Source organism: Brachionichthys hirsutus, chromosome 6, assembly GCF_040956055.1.
Source record: "Brachionichthys hirsutus isolate HB-005 chromosome 6, CSIRO-AGI_Bhir_v1, whole genome shotgun sequence".
Taxonomy (NCBI): Eukaryota; Metazoa; Chordata; class Actinopteri; order Lophiiformes; family Brachionichthyidae; genus Brachionichthys; species Brachionichthys hirsutus.
Window position 1 is genome coordinate 6787969 of NC_090902.1, and position 15492 is coordinate 6803460.

General features: G+C 44.0%; 1 protein-coding gene across 1 annotated transcript; it reads right to left on the reverse strand.

The window, feature by feature from the left end:
• Positions 1 to 7968: 7968 nt before the first annotated feature.
• LOC137895052 (neuronal acetylcholine receptor subunit beta-2-like) lies at positions 7969 to 15173 on the reverse strand. Its single transcript, XM_068740533.1, has 6 exons — positions 15122 to 15173; positions 10761 to 10906; positions 10625 to 10669; positions 10392 to 10501; positions 8463 to 9453; positions 7969 to 8124 (listed from the first exon to the last, which is right to left on the reverse strand). Exons 1-6 carry the CDS (start codon positions 15171 to 15173, stop codon positions 7969 to 7971), a joined length of 1500 nt encoding a protein of 499 aa, XP_068596634.1.
• Positions 15174 to 15492: the final 319 nt, after the last annotated feature.

Consider the following 15492-nt stretch of genomic DNA (forward strand, 5'->3'; position numbering starts at 1 on the left):
TTAGTGTTCGGTAGCACGAGATGTTTCAGCACAACTGCAAATACATTTACAGTACAAAAACACAGCAAGAAGACAGAAGAAGATAAAGTAGAAAAAGAGACAAAGATACATAAATAAGAGTGAGCATGAAGAAGAAACCAAAAGGGTACCAAGAGATTTTATGGGAGAGAATTATGATGCAGCGAAGGTGTGATGGTGAGACTAAATGGATGTAGGCGGCTAATGCAGGGAGACAGATCAGATTAGCTGAGCGTGAAAAAGCTCAGGAAATGATATGAGATCATGAACAAGTGTCAGAGAGAAGAGAAGAGAAGAGAAGAGAAGAGAAGAGAAGAGAAGAGAAGAGAAGAGGAGAGATTAATTTGCTTGATGTGACGGAATCTATATTTTAATTCAGCAAGTTGCAGAGAAAGGTTAAAGAGGAGCTTCTACCCTTCAGGCTGAACTGGGAAGAAACATTATTTTATCCTCGCTTATCTGTCATTTTAAAACACTGATCAAATCACTTCTGCCTATATTCCTGTTATATTCCTGTTGCACACTGCTCTGGTTGATCAACTTTCTACTTCTACCATCAACTTTAATAACAGTAAATCCAATCCCGGAGGCGCAGGAGAGAAACTGCCTGAGAAATAGTGGCAGACATTTAAACAAGCCCTCTGGACTTTCATCACCAAAATAGCAACGCTTTGGAGATATTTTTACCTCAGCGTTGAGCTTTCAGACTAGAAGGCCAACATGTGACCTTCAACATTTATATGTGTTCCTGTAATTATGAATTTAAATCTATTTTTAAAAGCATAAAACAGGGATAAATCTGTTATGGAAAATATCTGAGACCTCTTCTGGATGACCAGTTACAGCCTCTTCCACACAAGCCACATTGCAACAGAGGTTAAAGTTCACTTGGCTAAATTCTGATTCTCTTTTTCTGATTGCTATAGATTTTTAAAAAAAAAGGAGGTTAAACATCTTCATCAGGATAAAAAGCAGGCGTCCCTAAAATGCTTTACTCTCATATTTATTTGAGTAAGTGAGGATTTAGAAAAGTATGACGATGATAAACATGCTAATCCCTCGTCTGTCCGGGTCGGCAGCGTTGGTGCAGAATATGAAAGAAGAAACTAAGGCTCCGTCTATGTTGTGCTATTTATCCGGATCCACAGAGATGGAGTTTCGGTGGAAGGAAATGTGTCTTTAAAATGCGTGCTTTAAAAGAGACACAGCTTCCACAGCAATGAGGAAATTAGTTGGGATCCCAGGAGGCGTCTCTTGCCCCACGGCGGCTGACGTTTCACACGGAACATCTCCAACCGACCGGCATCCCACCAGCAGGGAGAGCGAACAGAGGAAAACACTCCTGCTGCACGCCACACGCTTTTGTCTTACATGTCTCTTTCTCTTTGCACTCCTGTGAAACCACACAGCAAGACGCGCCATTAAATAACAGCGGGCATCTGTTCAGACAGCCCAGATAAAGCAGAAGGACCTCCAGGGCCTGGCAGGGACGGGGAAGAAGAAAGAAAAGGGCAAGTGTGCTTGCAGGCCGTGTCCGCGGCAGCAGGACTGTCCTTCTTTATCCACGTCAAGAAACCTAACAGGACTATATGTCTCTGTCCTCAGCTGAATCTGGTGGTGATGGTGGGGGGGGGTCACCAACCTTCCTGTGAGTGGCGTCTCATCGTAGATGGTGGTCATATGAGAAGAGATCACTGCCTGTCCTGTGCCACATTGTGAGACGTGATAGCTTTCGTCTTCGTCTCATCTCGTCACTTTACACTAATGACGAAAAACTGTGATCTGATGTTTCAGCAAATCTAATCAAATGCAGCCTCATGGGGATAGCACGGGTAGCGCGGTTAGCAGGAGCTAACGTAGCATTGGCAGTTTCTCCCTTGTGCCGGTCTCAAGCCCGGATGAATGCAGAGAGTTGTGTCAGGAACGGCGTCCGAACTGCAACATGCAAATCACCAAAAATAAGAAAGACACACCGGATCGGTCGAGGCCCGCGTTAACAACGCCCCCCCCCCCCCCCCCCCGTACGAAAGATTTAGTTTTGAGATGAATCAGTAACAAAGTGTTTTCATTTTTACTGCAGATCTTTGTACCCTGTTGGTGCACAGCCCCCCATTTCTCCGCTGTTAAACATGCTGGCGTGTCTTTTTTGGACATGAAGACATCACAAGGGCTCAACAAGTAGTTTTAGTATTGAAATCTAATCAAGCTGTGGCCTTTCCACATGCATCGTCAACCGTTCCAAACGGAATAAAGACGTCCTCACGTCATTCGGCCGTCTCTCCTGATCGAACGGACGCCGAGGGTTAGATAGAGTCCGGTGGATGAGAGCCGGAACACATTGGGTCCTTGGGTGTTGTTATCCTCACTAGCAGGACGAGGTGAGGACTTCTTGTCCTTTTGTCCTTACCCTTTTAGTCCATCTAGATCCCCTTTGTCCTCTCGCTCTACTGTGTCCAGCCTCTGTTAAAAGGCTCCATCATCCTCTCTCCTTCCACGGCTACGTCCTGTCCTGCTAGTCACGCTACTCCATGACCCGGTTCGACCCTTCGGCGTTCCCGTCCAACAGCCCCCCCCCCCTCTCTCACTTGTCCCTCCTTCACCACAGTTTACTTCCTTTTCTCAGTGTCCGCTGCCGTCCACGCCGGGGTCTGCTACAGCCACCAGCAGTTAATTAAACTCCCTCCGCTGCTCCAATTAGTCTTATCTGATTAAAGCCTCTGCTAATTAAACTGTGATTTCTCTGCATCACATTTTCTTTCCTATGAACTCTCTCTTTCACATTGTCCCACGTTCAAACCGAGAGCAACATATTTCTGTCGCTTTAATTGTCACAGTGTGACAGACACGCTGAGCTTGCATCTCCATTTTGCATTATTGCTGTGTTATTGTCTCTGTCTGTGTTGCTCTCAGAAGGACCAGCAGTATCATTTGTTTGTGAACTGACTGCAGCCGGAGGATCAAACCGAGCCGCGCAGCGCTGACTCAACTGGACCTCTTACCACATGTGATAATTTCAACATGGCTTCAAGTTATTTGTAATCAGTCTCAAATGTGTCAGGGACATTTTGTTAATAACCTCGACAATCTACAATGCTGACCTTGGGGCTGTTGTCCAAATATAATATTTTTATCAAACTCTAATTGTACTTCAAGATGTCTGGTGACATTTTTGTCATGATTAGAATCACTTTAAGGTAAATCACAACTGATGTTGATGTATTTTGGGAGCCCTTTCTACATTATTTGTCTCTGGCTTTTACATCTATATATTATATATTTCCCAGAGCTTTGAACGGCTAATTTTGATGCTCTGTAATTGGAAGAAAAGTCCATCCATAAAAGCCATAAAACAGGAAATTTACAAGCAACGGAATTCACAACTGAAATAAGTAAAAGCAGGTTGCTAAAGACTGAACTTTTAAAACTGTGACACAAAACTTTGAGAGGTGCAATTCATGACTGAACAGAAAAACAATAGAGAACAACGACATCAGCCAAGACTCAATCGTACTGATTAAATGTTTGCCTGTAGCAGTTACAGCAAATTGATGGATGACTGTAAAATCTGATCCCTGCATCTTTCTACTCCTTTTCCCAGTAGTTTTGCTTAGTGACACAGAACCATGCAGTTCCTCTATTTAACCAGTAGTGGGCAGCAGTTGGCATCCTGATCCGTCAGCCAAGCAGCAGTGACTGGGAGATGTTTGTCGCTCCAGTGGGAAAATTACAGAGAAACCTTATCAAGCCCTGCAAAATGTTTGGACCAATGCTCAGTGTTGTCCCCTAAGATGAGTGACTCAGATGGGAGGATTAATGCCCCCCCCCCCCCCCCCCCCCCACCTCCCCCGGTTCAACTGCACATCCTTTAATCCAGTAATGTAGTTCATAAATATTAATGACAGAGCTGTAATTGCAGGTATAAATCCTTAAGGAGTATCCTGTGGAGGATGATGGGAGAGACGTAGGACACTGATCAAACTGCTGACAGAGTCTGAATTTCAGCAGATTAACACAAATAATGCAGGAAATATGGAATATGTCAACAGAGACAGCTAAAAAGATCACACTGCATGCAGCTGAACTTCTCTAAAGTTTACTCATCTGAGTTTTTACATTGTATAGATGTAAAATCACAACTAAGTGAGATCAATTTGTGAAACACGTATACGCATCCTCTATGTCCGCATCTACATGCAGGTTTGTCTCGCAGAGGGGAATAAATGTTTATTGATCTCTGACTACCGCATGAATTGTTCTTTAATGGTGGCTCCTCTGCCAGCGAACAGAGAGCAGAAGTCTTGTACATGTTATTTATAACCAGACTTCATCTCCCTCCATCCCTCTCTCTCTCTCTCTCTCTCTCTCTTTTCCACCCTGCTTGTAAACCTCCTCCATCACCAGTCCAGTCTCATCTCCTCTGTCACGCTTTGTGATCAGGCACAGAGAACATTACACTAACTCTCTCTGGCTGGCTTTCCTATTCCTTCCTTCAATTGGGATAAATACATAAACGCTCATTCTCATTGTAATGTGTCCTTTTTGTGAAGACTGCAGCGTGCAGCAAGACAGATGAGAATAATTCATGTGCAGTACCAAAGTCTTGTGGAATATTTTAAGCTACTGTCAACAACATGGCAGCAGAGGAGAATTAGTCACCATTGAACTACTACCGAGACGCATTTCAGTGATTCCCTCTTGATCCTGCTGACATAAAGTGCAAAAGAGTAGAAGTTGGCAGCTCTGCACAAATCTTAAAAATAGTCGGAGCTTCAGCTGAATTAATGCTAAGCTTTAAAATAGTTTATCATTCAGTGGTTCTGTGTTTAAAGTAATTATGTCTCACAGGGAGGAAAACAAACTGCACCACACCCTTGTTTAGATATTGCTTTCAATCACATACAGGTAAACAGCCTCTCCAAGTCATGTTGTTCTACATTTACTACTGGTGTAAACCTCAGTTCAAACACTCCTGGTGAAGCCTCTAGTCTAGTAACGGAAGCGCCTCGAACGCCCGGAGACCAATGGAGGGAGTTAGCAGCAACAGCAGACGCTGGAAAGTGAACATCTGACCCGAAAGACAACGAAAAGGAATAAATAAATGATGCGTCTGCAAATAAGTGCTCTGCAAGGGCTTGAGAGGTTAGATTAGTTTATAGAAAAATAAAATGGTTGGAAATCACTAACTTAAAAAAAATAGATAGATAGATATATAGATAGATAGATAGAAAGATACAATGTTTATGGACTTGGGAAAGGGTTAGAATCGTTAGATAGATGAGAGGAACCGTTTGATTGTTCAGTTTTCCAGCACAATGTAACCCCCCCCCCCCCCTCGTGTGACCACTCTCTTAATGGAAATTGATGCCGATGTCAAGCAAGTAATTTATGAGTCGTAAGAGGGGCGGATGGGGCTTTAACTTTGAGCTATAATTGCTGAACCCATCTCCAGTTCAAGGTTGTCACTGCATCTGCAGGATTATGTCACTGTTAAATGTTTGTAGTGGAAAATAATGATCAGCCTCTAATTTTATTGTTTTTTTCCCCTGAAATTTAAACAACTAAACCATTAATATATGCTTCCGACTCCTTTTTTAGGAAGCAGCTGCTTCCTGTTAGGGAGAAGAAAGTTTCACAACGCATGTAATTTTCCAGGTTTGTGTTGTGCATTTGTGCGTTCATTCGCATGCTGTGTCCCTTTAGCAGCCTTAGCGCCTCACTGCCGTCTCAAGCTAACAGAAGGCGAAGCCACAAACCCCAGGGATACGAGACTGTGGAACGAAGCCTGAGTCAGCTGACTAACATTTAACCCTGGCCCCTGCATGCAGCTGCACTCCCAGATCTCTTCCCATGATGCAAACTGCTAGGAGACTGTGCCGAGGTTTAAACCATCTCAAGGCTGGATGTGACTGAGGCAAGAGCCTGGAGGTGTAAACGTTTATACTGTGGTATCCTGACCTGGTGAATAATCCTGGTACGGACGTTTAAATCTGTTTAAGGCAAAGTGGATGAGAGCGGGAGGACAGGCCGTGTGAGCCAGTGACGCTGTCAGTGTCAGATTTACAAAGGTTATGTTTCTCATATAAGCTTTCTTTACACACACACAGCAGCTGAGAGAGAGCCTATCTGCTCTGAACTCTGTTCTTAATTTGCCATTGCGATTTTTACGAATTTACAGATCAGACAAATTGTACAATAAATAATATTTATTTTATCATCATTTATTTTAGTTTTTTTTAATTCTCATGATAATGGGTGAGGTGCTGCCTCCCCTGATGTGAGGTGAGATGCTCATATCTTTGAATGAAAGATGACTTATGAATGTTCATGAGATTTTATCGAGTCTGCCGGTTGCTTTCTTTTCCCTTTATTGATCCAGTTAACAAGACATCAGATCCGATCTCAGGCTCTTCCTGTAAGTTTCAAGTTTTATTGTCCTGAATCCAATCCAACAAGTCAGACAACATGACTGGCAACACAAGCGATGGAGAAATCAGTACATCAGGATTAGTACAGTACACCTTCTGATTGGCTAATATTGGTAGCAGTGATAGATAAGTATGATCTGAGTGACAAGTCATATTACCCCTAGAAATAATTACAATAATTAGCATGGTAATTATTAATATTTTTAATAATTACTAATACTCAAGCATACAATATAGTCAAATTGCTAATATGGCCACGGGCCAGTGTGTATAAAATACTGTTCAATATTATTGCTGTTATTTTCCTCAGTGATTGATTTTGTTGAGCACCACATTGATTAATGTCGTGAACTTTAAATCAACACAAATCAAGGTAAGTAACAATAATCATTATTATTTTTTATTATTTTAAACATGTCTGTTTTAGGCAGCACATCAGGAACGACTTTAAATCAGTCAGATGTTTGACTGAGATTTTAAAAAGCCATCTTTGCTTTAAATATTTACCGTTGGCCTTTCTTTTCTCTGGCTCAAGAGTCTGTCTGGTTCCTGGATGACCGTGGGCTCCAACCAGGACCGTTGTTCCACGCTGGACCTCGCTCTCCCTCCTCTTGTTGACTCTCATGATATCAGAATTATGTATTAACTGCAGTTAGTGGATAAATCTGTGAACTGAAATAAATAGTGAATAACACACAGTGGGTCATTTACGGGGAGCGATGGAGAGTCAGTTCCTAAAATCCCTCCCTCCATCCCCGCAAGATCATGAGTAAGCAGATGACATCATTCCTGTCCGTCCACAGACCTACAACTGGCTAATTATTAGAATCTTTCAATGTTATTTATGCAGCAGGTAAACAACAATTGCACACATTGCAAATCATCTCACTTGATGATGCTTGAACATTTGTAATCCAAATTTCTTTTTTTTATTATTACATTGGCAATTTATTTTATGCACAGTCAGAGACAAAAGTGACTCAGTGAAAAGTCACATGACTACATGTCCTAGAAATAGAAAAGTCACCAGCAGAAACGGCATCTAACATTCGTCCAATGAGCACTTAAATATTCCTATAAGGTGGATCAGCACTGCCAGTTAAAGCACAGAGTATCTTTTGACCATTTATTCCCGCTCAGCTCTGAACAAGACCTTTTATGGCACTGACTCATAAACACATATATAGACTTTATACTCCATGCCTTTGCATGAGGAACCACTTTGACCCTCTAAATCTCCCCCTTCTGTCAGTTCCATCTCGGATCTATAATATTCATCTGGATGGAGGTTTTTATCCCCGACTGACAGAAGAGTGCAGCAGATGATACACGGTTGATGTGCAGGACAAAGGGGTGAACGTAAGGAGGCGAACTAGTGGTGCAGAGACAGAGAGGGATAAAGTGCATGATTATCATTTCCCAGTGAGTGTGTGGTGCGTTTCAGATTTCGTGTAAAAAAAAAAAATGTATCAGATCTCATTTCTGGGGTGAAATCAAAGTTCACGTCTGGGTTGAGATCGAAGATCTAGTTATGGTCCACGTCATCAACAATGGGGGTGTTGTAGCTCTGAAACAGCGGCTGCATGAAGAGGCCCAGCGTACCGACCACACACACCAGCACAAAGATCCACAGGAAGAGACGGTCGATCACCATGGCCACGTATTTCCAGTCTTCAATGATCTGCAGAGAAACAATAATATTAAAGATTGGCACCGCTTCCCGTTCTGACCTGGAGGAGAACCGGATTGAAACGAATGGTCTGTCTTTATTCTCATATTTATGTGTAATTATTTAGCAGCAGCAGAAAGACCTAAAGGCTAACAGGTGGCACTTTTAGCAATAGCTCTAACGCTAATATGTTCCCTGGGACACTTTCAGACGGCAGGTCAGACCATGTCAGTGTCTGAGTATAAAAAAAATAGACCGTTGTGCAGTTGATGACAGAAATGATTGGTTAAACTAAAATTATGTTTACATATTTAGACTTCTGACAAACGCTCGTATATCAATGCACCAACCCCTTCATCGTCGTCTTCGCTCTTCATCTTATCAGCGATGTACCGAACGCCACCCACTGCATCCTCCACGTCGATGTTGGATTTTAACGTCATTCTCCTCCTGAACTCCGTGTTCTCGGAAAAGTCACTGATCTTCCAGCCGTAACGTTTGGCCGAATCCTCGTTGACGAAGAAGGGTGAGGAGGAATCCGCCATTCCCAGAGGACCGCCGGCCCCCCCATCCACCCCGTGCAGCTTCTGGTCAGAGAAGGATCGCTGCTGGTGTCTTTTCCTGAACTTTTCGCGGATGTTGGATCTACCAGGTCTCCGCATGAAGAGGTAAGACGGGAGCTTGTGCAAGAAGACATGCGTGACCCACAGAGGCATGGTGTGTGTGCTGGGGGACCGATGGTGCACGTTGAGGACGCAAACGCTGGTGACGATGGAGAAGGTGACCAGCACCATTGAAAACATGAGGTACTTCCCAATCAGAGGCACTGCTAACGATGTGGGCGGCACAATCTTTGAGATCAGGAGTAAAAAGACAGTCAGGGCCAGGAGGACAGATATGCAGAGAGTCATCTTCTCACCGCAGTCTGACGGGAGGTAGAACACCAGAATAGCCAGCGACGTGATCAGAACGCAGGGAATGATCAGGTTGATGGTGTAGAACAGAGGTTTCCTTTTGATGATGAAGTCATAAGTGATATCCAGGTACCTGATGTCATTGGGGTCTACGTTCTTGCGTCCGGGCAGTGACACAATGTCCCACTCACCGCTGGGTTTGAAGTCGTCGCGCGAGGCAAAGTCACTGAGGAGGATGAGATCGATTTCAGTGTGGTCGTAGGTCCACGAGCGAAACTTAAGGGTGCAGTTCTGCTGGTCAAAAGGGAAATCACGAACTTCGATTTTGCAGGCAGACTTGTAGATGGCTGGGGGGAGCCAGGACACCTCGCCGTTGTTGGAGACGACGACATTACAGTAGAAGGAGACTTCATAGGTTCCGTCAGCACTGGGAGGAGCCAAAGGCAGGTGAAAAAGAAAGTCAAAGCGCTCATATAACAACGCTTACATGAATTAATATTCATTTGTGGTAATAACTATAACACTGAAATGGTGGGGGGGGGGGGGAGCATTGGTAGCTAATTCAACCCTTCATCGTGCCTTTAACAGAGAGGTTCATCCCTTCATCGTGAATCACTCTACAGTATGTCACCGGTGCCGCTCGGGACGCACGCCAGCCGAGACATCAACTGCCCCCCCCCCCCCCCCCCCACCGCTCCTCAAATCTGCTGAGACTGCCTATAAGTGATGCATTATAGATAAATGACCCATCAATTATAGAGCAAGTCGGCCTTTAATGCCTCTGAAGCCATGACAATCCTGTGATCTTAAGATGACCAGCAACTCGTCTGCATAAAGGTTTAATGCCTACCAGGCCAGAGCTCCATACAACATGAGGCCTGTCCTGTACTACATGTTAGGAAGTTCATTTACTTTGATTACATTAACTGAGAAATCACCAGAATATCAATGAAGAACTTGTTCTTGAGTTCCTCGACACCACATAGTCTCAATCAATAGTTTGGGTTTCTCAGAATTGCAGAAACTCACATTTCCTTTTTTTTTTGTTGAGGACTTTTTTGCATCAAATACATTCTTTTTAAATATGAATGGTATATACAAAGAAAAAAAAATTCAAAGCAGCACTATGCATTTTAATCATTACAATATGTCTAAAATATTGCAGTAAAAAAGGCCATTAATTAAGTCTGTAAAGATTTGAGGCAGCATTTATAAAATAATTTTCCTGTAGGAAATGTAAAACAAGAGAATAGATGTGGCCACACAGTATTCTTACTCATATGCAGTCTTAGATTAAAATCGCTCATTGCTTTGTGTGCGTTTCTTTTTTTTTTTGATAACTTAGTTTTACAGTAAAACACACACTTGTTGTAGAGAACGATGTCCGGCAGCCAGATGTGTTGTGCAGGGAGTCGGATTTTCTTGATCCCCTCGTACTCTTCAGGGTTCCACATCAATCTGTAATCATTCCATACCTGATGAAAAAAGAATTAAACATTTAAACATTTAAATTGGTGCATTCCAGAGAGTCACACTTGTATGCTCAGAGGTAGCGTCTGCACAACAGGACCCCCATTACAGCAAGAGGGGGCGCAAACCTGAGACAGCCAACAGTTGGTGGTCATGATCTGCTCCCTTTCATTCTGAAACACACACAGGTGGAAGGTTGGTGGAGGACCCGCAACATAGCGTGTGTGTGTGAGCGCGTGTGTGTGAGCGCGTGTGTGTCCTCACCACATTGATCAGCTGAGCCAGAGACAGCAGCATGTAAATGGTGACCTGCTGGCTGTTGTTGACAGCCGGTCTGATCAACTTGTTGTAGCGCTCCGGTGACAGTAAGTGACTGACCAGCTGCTCCTCCACATCTGCACACAAGGCAGCTGCACACACACACACACACACACACACACACACATAGAGAGAGAGAGAGAGAGAGACTCCTTACACTGAATCAGGAGTAACACTGGATATATTTGCTCGTGTTTGTGTTTCTGCTCAGCGCCAGTCACACCTGAGTCAGTGGCCGAATGAATAAATGCACACGGGATGAGCTGAGAGGGATTATATAAATATATATATAATATATACCAGGTTATTGACACACAGAGAGCAAAGTGGACTGATTAGCAACATACGGTGAGCCCCCTAAAGAGTAATCAACTCAGTTTTCATGCATGGTGGGAGGACAGATGAGGCTTAGGAAAAATAACTCGATAAAAATTTGCACCGGCACTAAAACAAAATCCGAACTAATTTGTATGTTTCATGCTCGTTTAAAGAGAAGAGAGACAACGGACATACAAACCGCTGACTTACAGTACTTGAAAAAAGTATTAATTTGATTCCCTGATCTTTGCTGTCTGTAGCTGCACAAGACGCGCACTAAAAGAGACAGAGACAAACGCTCGTGCACACTTGCCCAGGGAAGTAGTTTCAATATCGTGCGTGAAGATTTCAGCCATTTATAATGCTGTAGCGGCGCAGCATGCTGCATGTCCCGATGCTGTTTAATGAGAGTAACAATGCATGCAAGCTGCAGTCTCCATCACACACACACACACACACACACGCACGGCTGATTCCACTCTAGTAATCAGGGAAGAACAGTGTCTGACTGGGTCACAGCGCTTCAGAGAGAGGGGGTGGGTTGAAACAAGGATGCAGCCAAACTTTCGTACATTTTCAACTTTGAAAAATACATATATTATAGTCAACTCTGTTCAAATGAAAGCTGTTCCGTTTGCCTCTTTATATCTGCGTTTACTGTTCTTCTGTTGACGGCCGTGAAGTACCAGGATGCATGTACTGCTCAGCTGTCCTTTGAAATCTACATACCCTGGGTTTTCTTCTGTGTTACCGCGCAGGCAAATGTTCACTCTGTCACACATTCGCCCCTTTAAATGCATTTCTCTTGTGTTTTGTCTTGTACTTGACGTTTCCCTCGCTTTTATTTGCTTTTATATTCCTTGTTTTCTGGAAAGCTTTTGTTTGTGTTTGTGTTTCATTAAAAAAAACTGAAAAAGCAGGGCAATGGATGGTAAAAATATATAGCTGGGAGATATATATATGGACAATGCTCTTGAAATGGACGTTATGAAATAATATAATTTAGCTTCATCTTACAGAATATGACACAGACTATCTGTAAAATTGATGGGGGAAAAATTCCCAAAAACCTCCAAGAGGGAAAAATATGTGACGCGTCTTGGAACAACATTTGTAAACTGACTTCAGCAAACATAATTCATTCAGACATCTCCAAACGGCGCAGTTAGCTTCATTGGGCAACTGTGTGTGTGGATTATTTTTGGCACTTTACACGCGCTGGTTTCTAGACATGCTGCCAGCTGTCAGAGCAACACAAACTCAAGACAGAAATATTTTCTGAGACACGTCAGCGTCGAATCTGAGTCGAAGAGGCACTAAGCCTAAAAGGCAGGTGTGGGAAGCAAAGACGTATTTTACACTCGGTCAGTAAACGTTAACATCCAGCAGGCTTCTGCATCCACGGGAGAGACGGGGGGGGGGGGAGACGCGTGGAGCGTCTGAGCAAGTCTGACATCAGGATGCTGGAGCACGAGAATCAATGTCTTTAGATGCAAAAGAACAAGGACGTTAGAAGAGGAGAGAAAAATAGATACAGAAAGAAAACCACAGAAAGAAGTGTACGTTTAAGGGTCTTTTGTGAATTGTTCATGGGAGGGATTCTTGAGCGTGTCGCACAGCATGGCAACAATTAATTCTTCATATGCAATAAGGAAAAAGCATCTGCATGATGCTTCCATGCATCTTCTCCTGGGTCGACCTGTAATTGAAGCTAGTTAAATGAATCGACTGGTGTAAATGTAAGGTTTTGGTGGATCTGGACTTGAGCCTGCATCGCTCAATAAATCCTGTTGCTCTAGTTCATTACGTCACAGCTGTATTGAAAAGTGTTTTGGGTAATTGGATTAAAGCTTTGTTCAGAGAGCAATAGCTCTTAAACCACCCAGCTGTAAAAATTACAGACGATTCAGAGTCCTGTCAAATATCTTATTGAGCAGTAATCATCAAAGATCAATTGGTGTGCTGGAGGCGGGGAATTCTGGAGCGGATTAGCACTGATCAAACCCCGTTAAAATGGGATAGGATCACATATGATATGTACATGACAGGCCAATATCAGGTAATAATAATGACTGGCCAATATATATTGATCAAGCTCTACGTGTACAGACGTGGAAAGGACTGATGAGGTGGAGATGAACTGTCGTCCGTAAAGAGCAAAGTGAGATCTAACTGTAAAAAAAAGGGTTGGCATGACGTGGATGTAAGTGAAGATGGAGCATTAGGACGTCCAGCAGTAGGCCTCAACACACACGCACGCACACACGCACGCACACACACACACACACACACGCACACACACACACACACTCGTCCAGCTCACTGCACTCTCCATACCTCAATAATTCATCAGCACTAGAATAAAAAAAGCCATCATCTCACAAGCAGAGACTGAAACACAATCAAAGATCATTCTCAGAGCCCCCCCCCCGCGGAGATCACAATCAACACTGAGCTTCAAGCACGACACCCAGCAGCGGTCAGACGCCGCTTTGTTCAGGCGATGCGCAAGGTTCTATAGGTCCATCCAGATTATAGAAAGAAAACGAATCCAGATTCTCTCCATCCTCTCGGCTTCTCTTTTCAGGAGAATGAATAATTCACTCTATTGCCATCCACGGTTGGTTTTTCCTTTTAGGTCAAAAATGAGTTCAGCTTCAGATTTCTTTGCTTGTGTTTGGTATGCGATCCATCATTTCATAAAAGACACCCCCGTGCCATTCGTGCTCATCTGCAGCTGCGTGGTCGCGATCCAACGAGACTTTTTATTAGTAACGTTTCTTTCAAATATGCCTCGTCCAACTCTTTCAGGCTGATATTTACATCCACACACGCAGGCCAACACGATGACTAATAGTTTGCTCTGAGGTGACGACTCACTGATGTCCGCTGAACCCAACACGCATCAGGACTCACAGTATGAGAAAGCAAACTGTAGAGCATGTGGGAATCAACAGCCTGAGAATGTCTCCGGGATAGAAACCCACCCACAAAGTCCACGTTTCACCCCGGGGGGCTGCAGGAAGCCAGAGTCGGGGATGTGTGATGGGGAACTGCGTGCTATCCGGGCAGGGTGCGAGCTTTAAATGCGTAAAACAGGGCTATCTGGGAGAAGCTGTAGCACGTATACTGTATCAAGCACATCTACAACAGCATGCCTCAGATACTGGGGGAGACGGGAGACAGATCGGGTCTGTGACGAGGACCTTAATGTGTCACGTTAGTCACAGCAGGAAAAGGCAGAGACAGAAGCAGGGCAAATGGATCCCGACGCCGCAGTGGCTGCCCGGATGTCGTAGTCGGCTTGATAGGAGAGAGAAGAGCAGTCAGAATGCAAGCGATAGAGGGAGTTGGATCCGTCAGGCGAAACGTAATGGTGTAAAAGGTTAAGGGCAGGGCCTGTTTGCTGACCCAAAAACCAATCACTCCCATTACAGTATAGATTTATAGGAATTAACGTATCGATTACGCTGAGAGAAGTAGGAAAAGAGATTTTACTCTTGTATAAATAAATACAAATAAAGCAAACAAGTCAATAACCAATCGTATAAAGAGAATTTTAACCACGTGCTTAATGAATAAATAAAACACTTTTATTGTGACTCTGTGAGAGAGAGAAGAACGTTACTTAATTAAAGCGTAAAAAAAAATCACGTGTTTAAAAGTGTGACGCAACAAAATGCCACTATTTTCCCCACCGGCCTGTTTTTCTGTATCACGTGTTGTCTGTACGTTTAAAATACCCTCCCCCCCCCCCAAAAAAAATAAAAATAAATTATACGTCAATCAATATGTATTCAATTATATCTGCGACATTAATCAATTAAAGTCACCGGAGTTCATTCCATTATTTGCCATGCAAAGACCGGACAGAGGTTAATGTGTCCATCAACACCTCGAGAGTAAGTGATTAAACACCCCACGCGTAAAGTGGACGCGCCTCGTCCCGTCCCAACCCGGGGGGGGGGGGGTTCGAATTGATTACTCACTCGCCACGATGAGAGCCAGGAGGGGCGCCGCTGCTTTCACCGGGGCTGCCATCGCTTCCTCCCCGCCAGTGCGACACACACAAACACTAAAAAGGGATGTCCTCCTCTCTGTCCTCGATGTGAAGATGAGCAGAGTGAAAAGGAGAAGAAGAAGAGGAAGAAGAAAAAGAGAGGGTAGACCCGAGAAGAGGCGCGCTCCACGCAGACGCGCTCCAAGGCTCGGAGCGCAGCGCTGACTGCAGTCTGAGCCAGAGACGAGGAGGTTGGACGCTTCTTCCAGCGCGGACCCGGAGCTGCGTGCGCGCCGCGTTACCCGCCGGGCCGACAGGAGAAAGAGGTTTATAAATGTGTTTCCCCCGAAACATTGGCCC

Coding starts and splice junctions, on each gene's coding strand:
- LOC137895052 (XM_068740533.1), bottom strand. CDS start 15,173: ATGGCAGCCCCGGTGAAAGCAGCGGCGCCCCTCCTGGCTCTCATCGTG. Junction 10,907..15,121: donor CCTGGCTCTCATCGTGGCGA/GTGAGTAATCAA, acceptor GTGTGTGTGCAG/CTGCCTTGTGTGCAGATGTG. Junction 10,502..10,624: donor CCAACTGTTGGCTGTCTCAG/GTTTGCGCCCCC, acceptor TTTTTTCATCAG/GTATGGAATGATTACAGATT.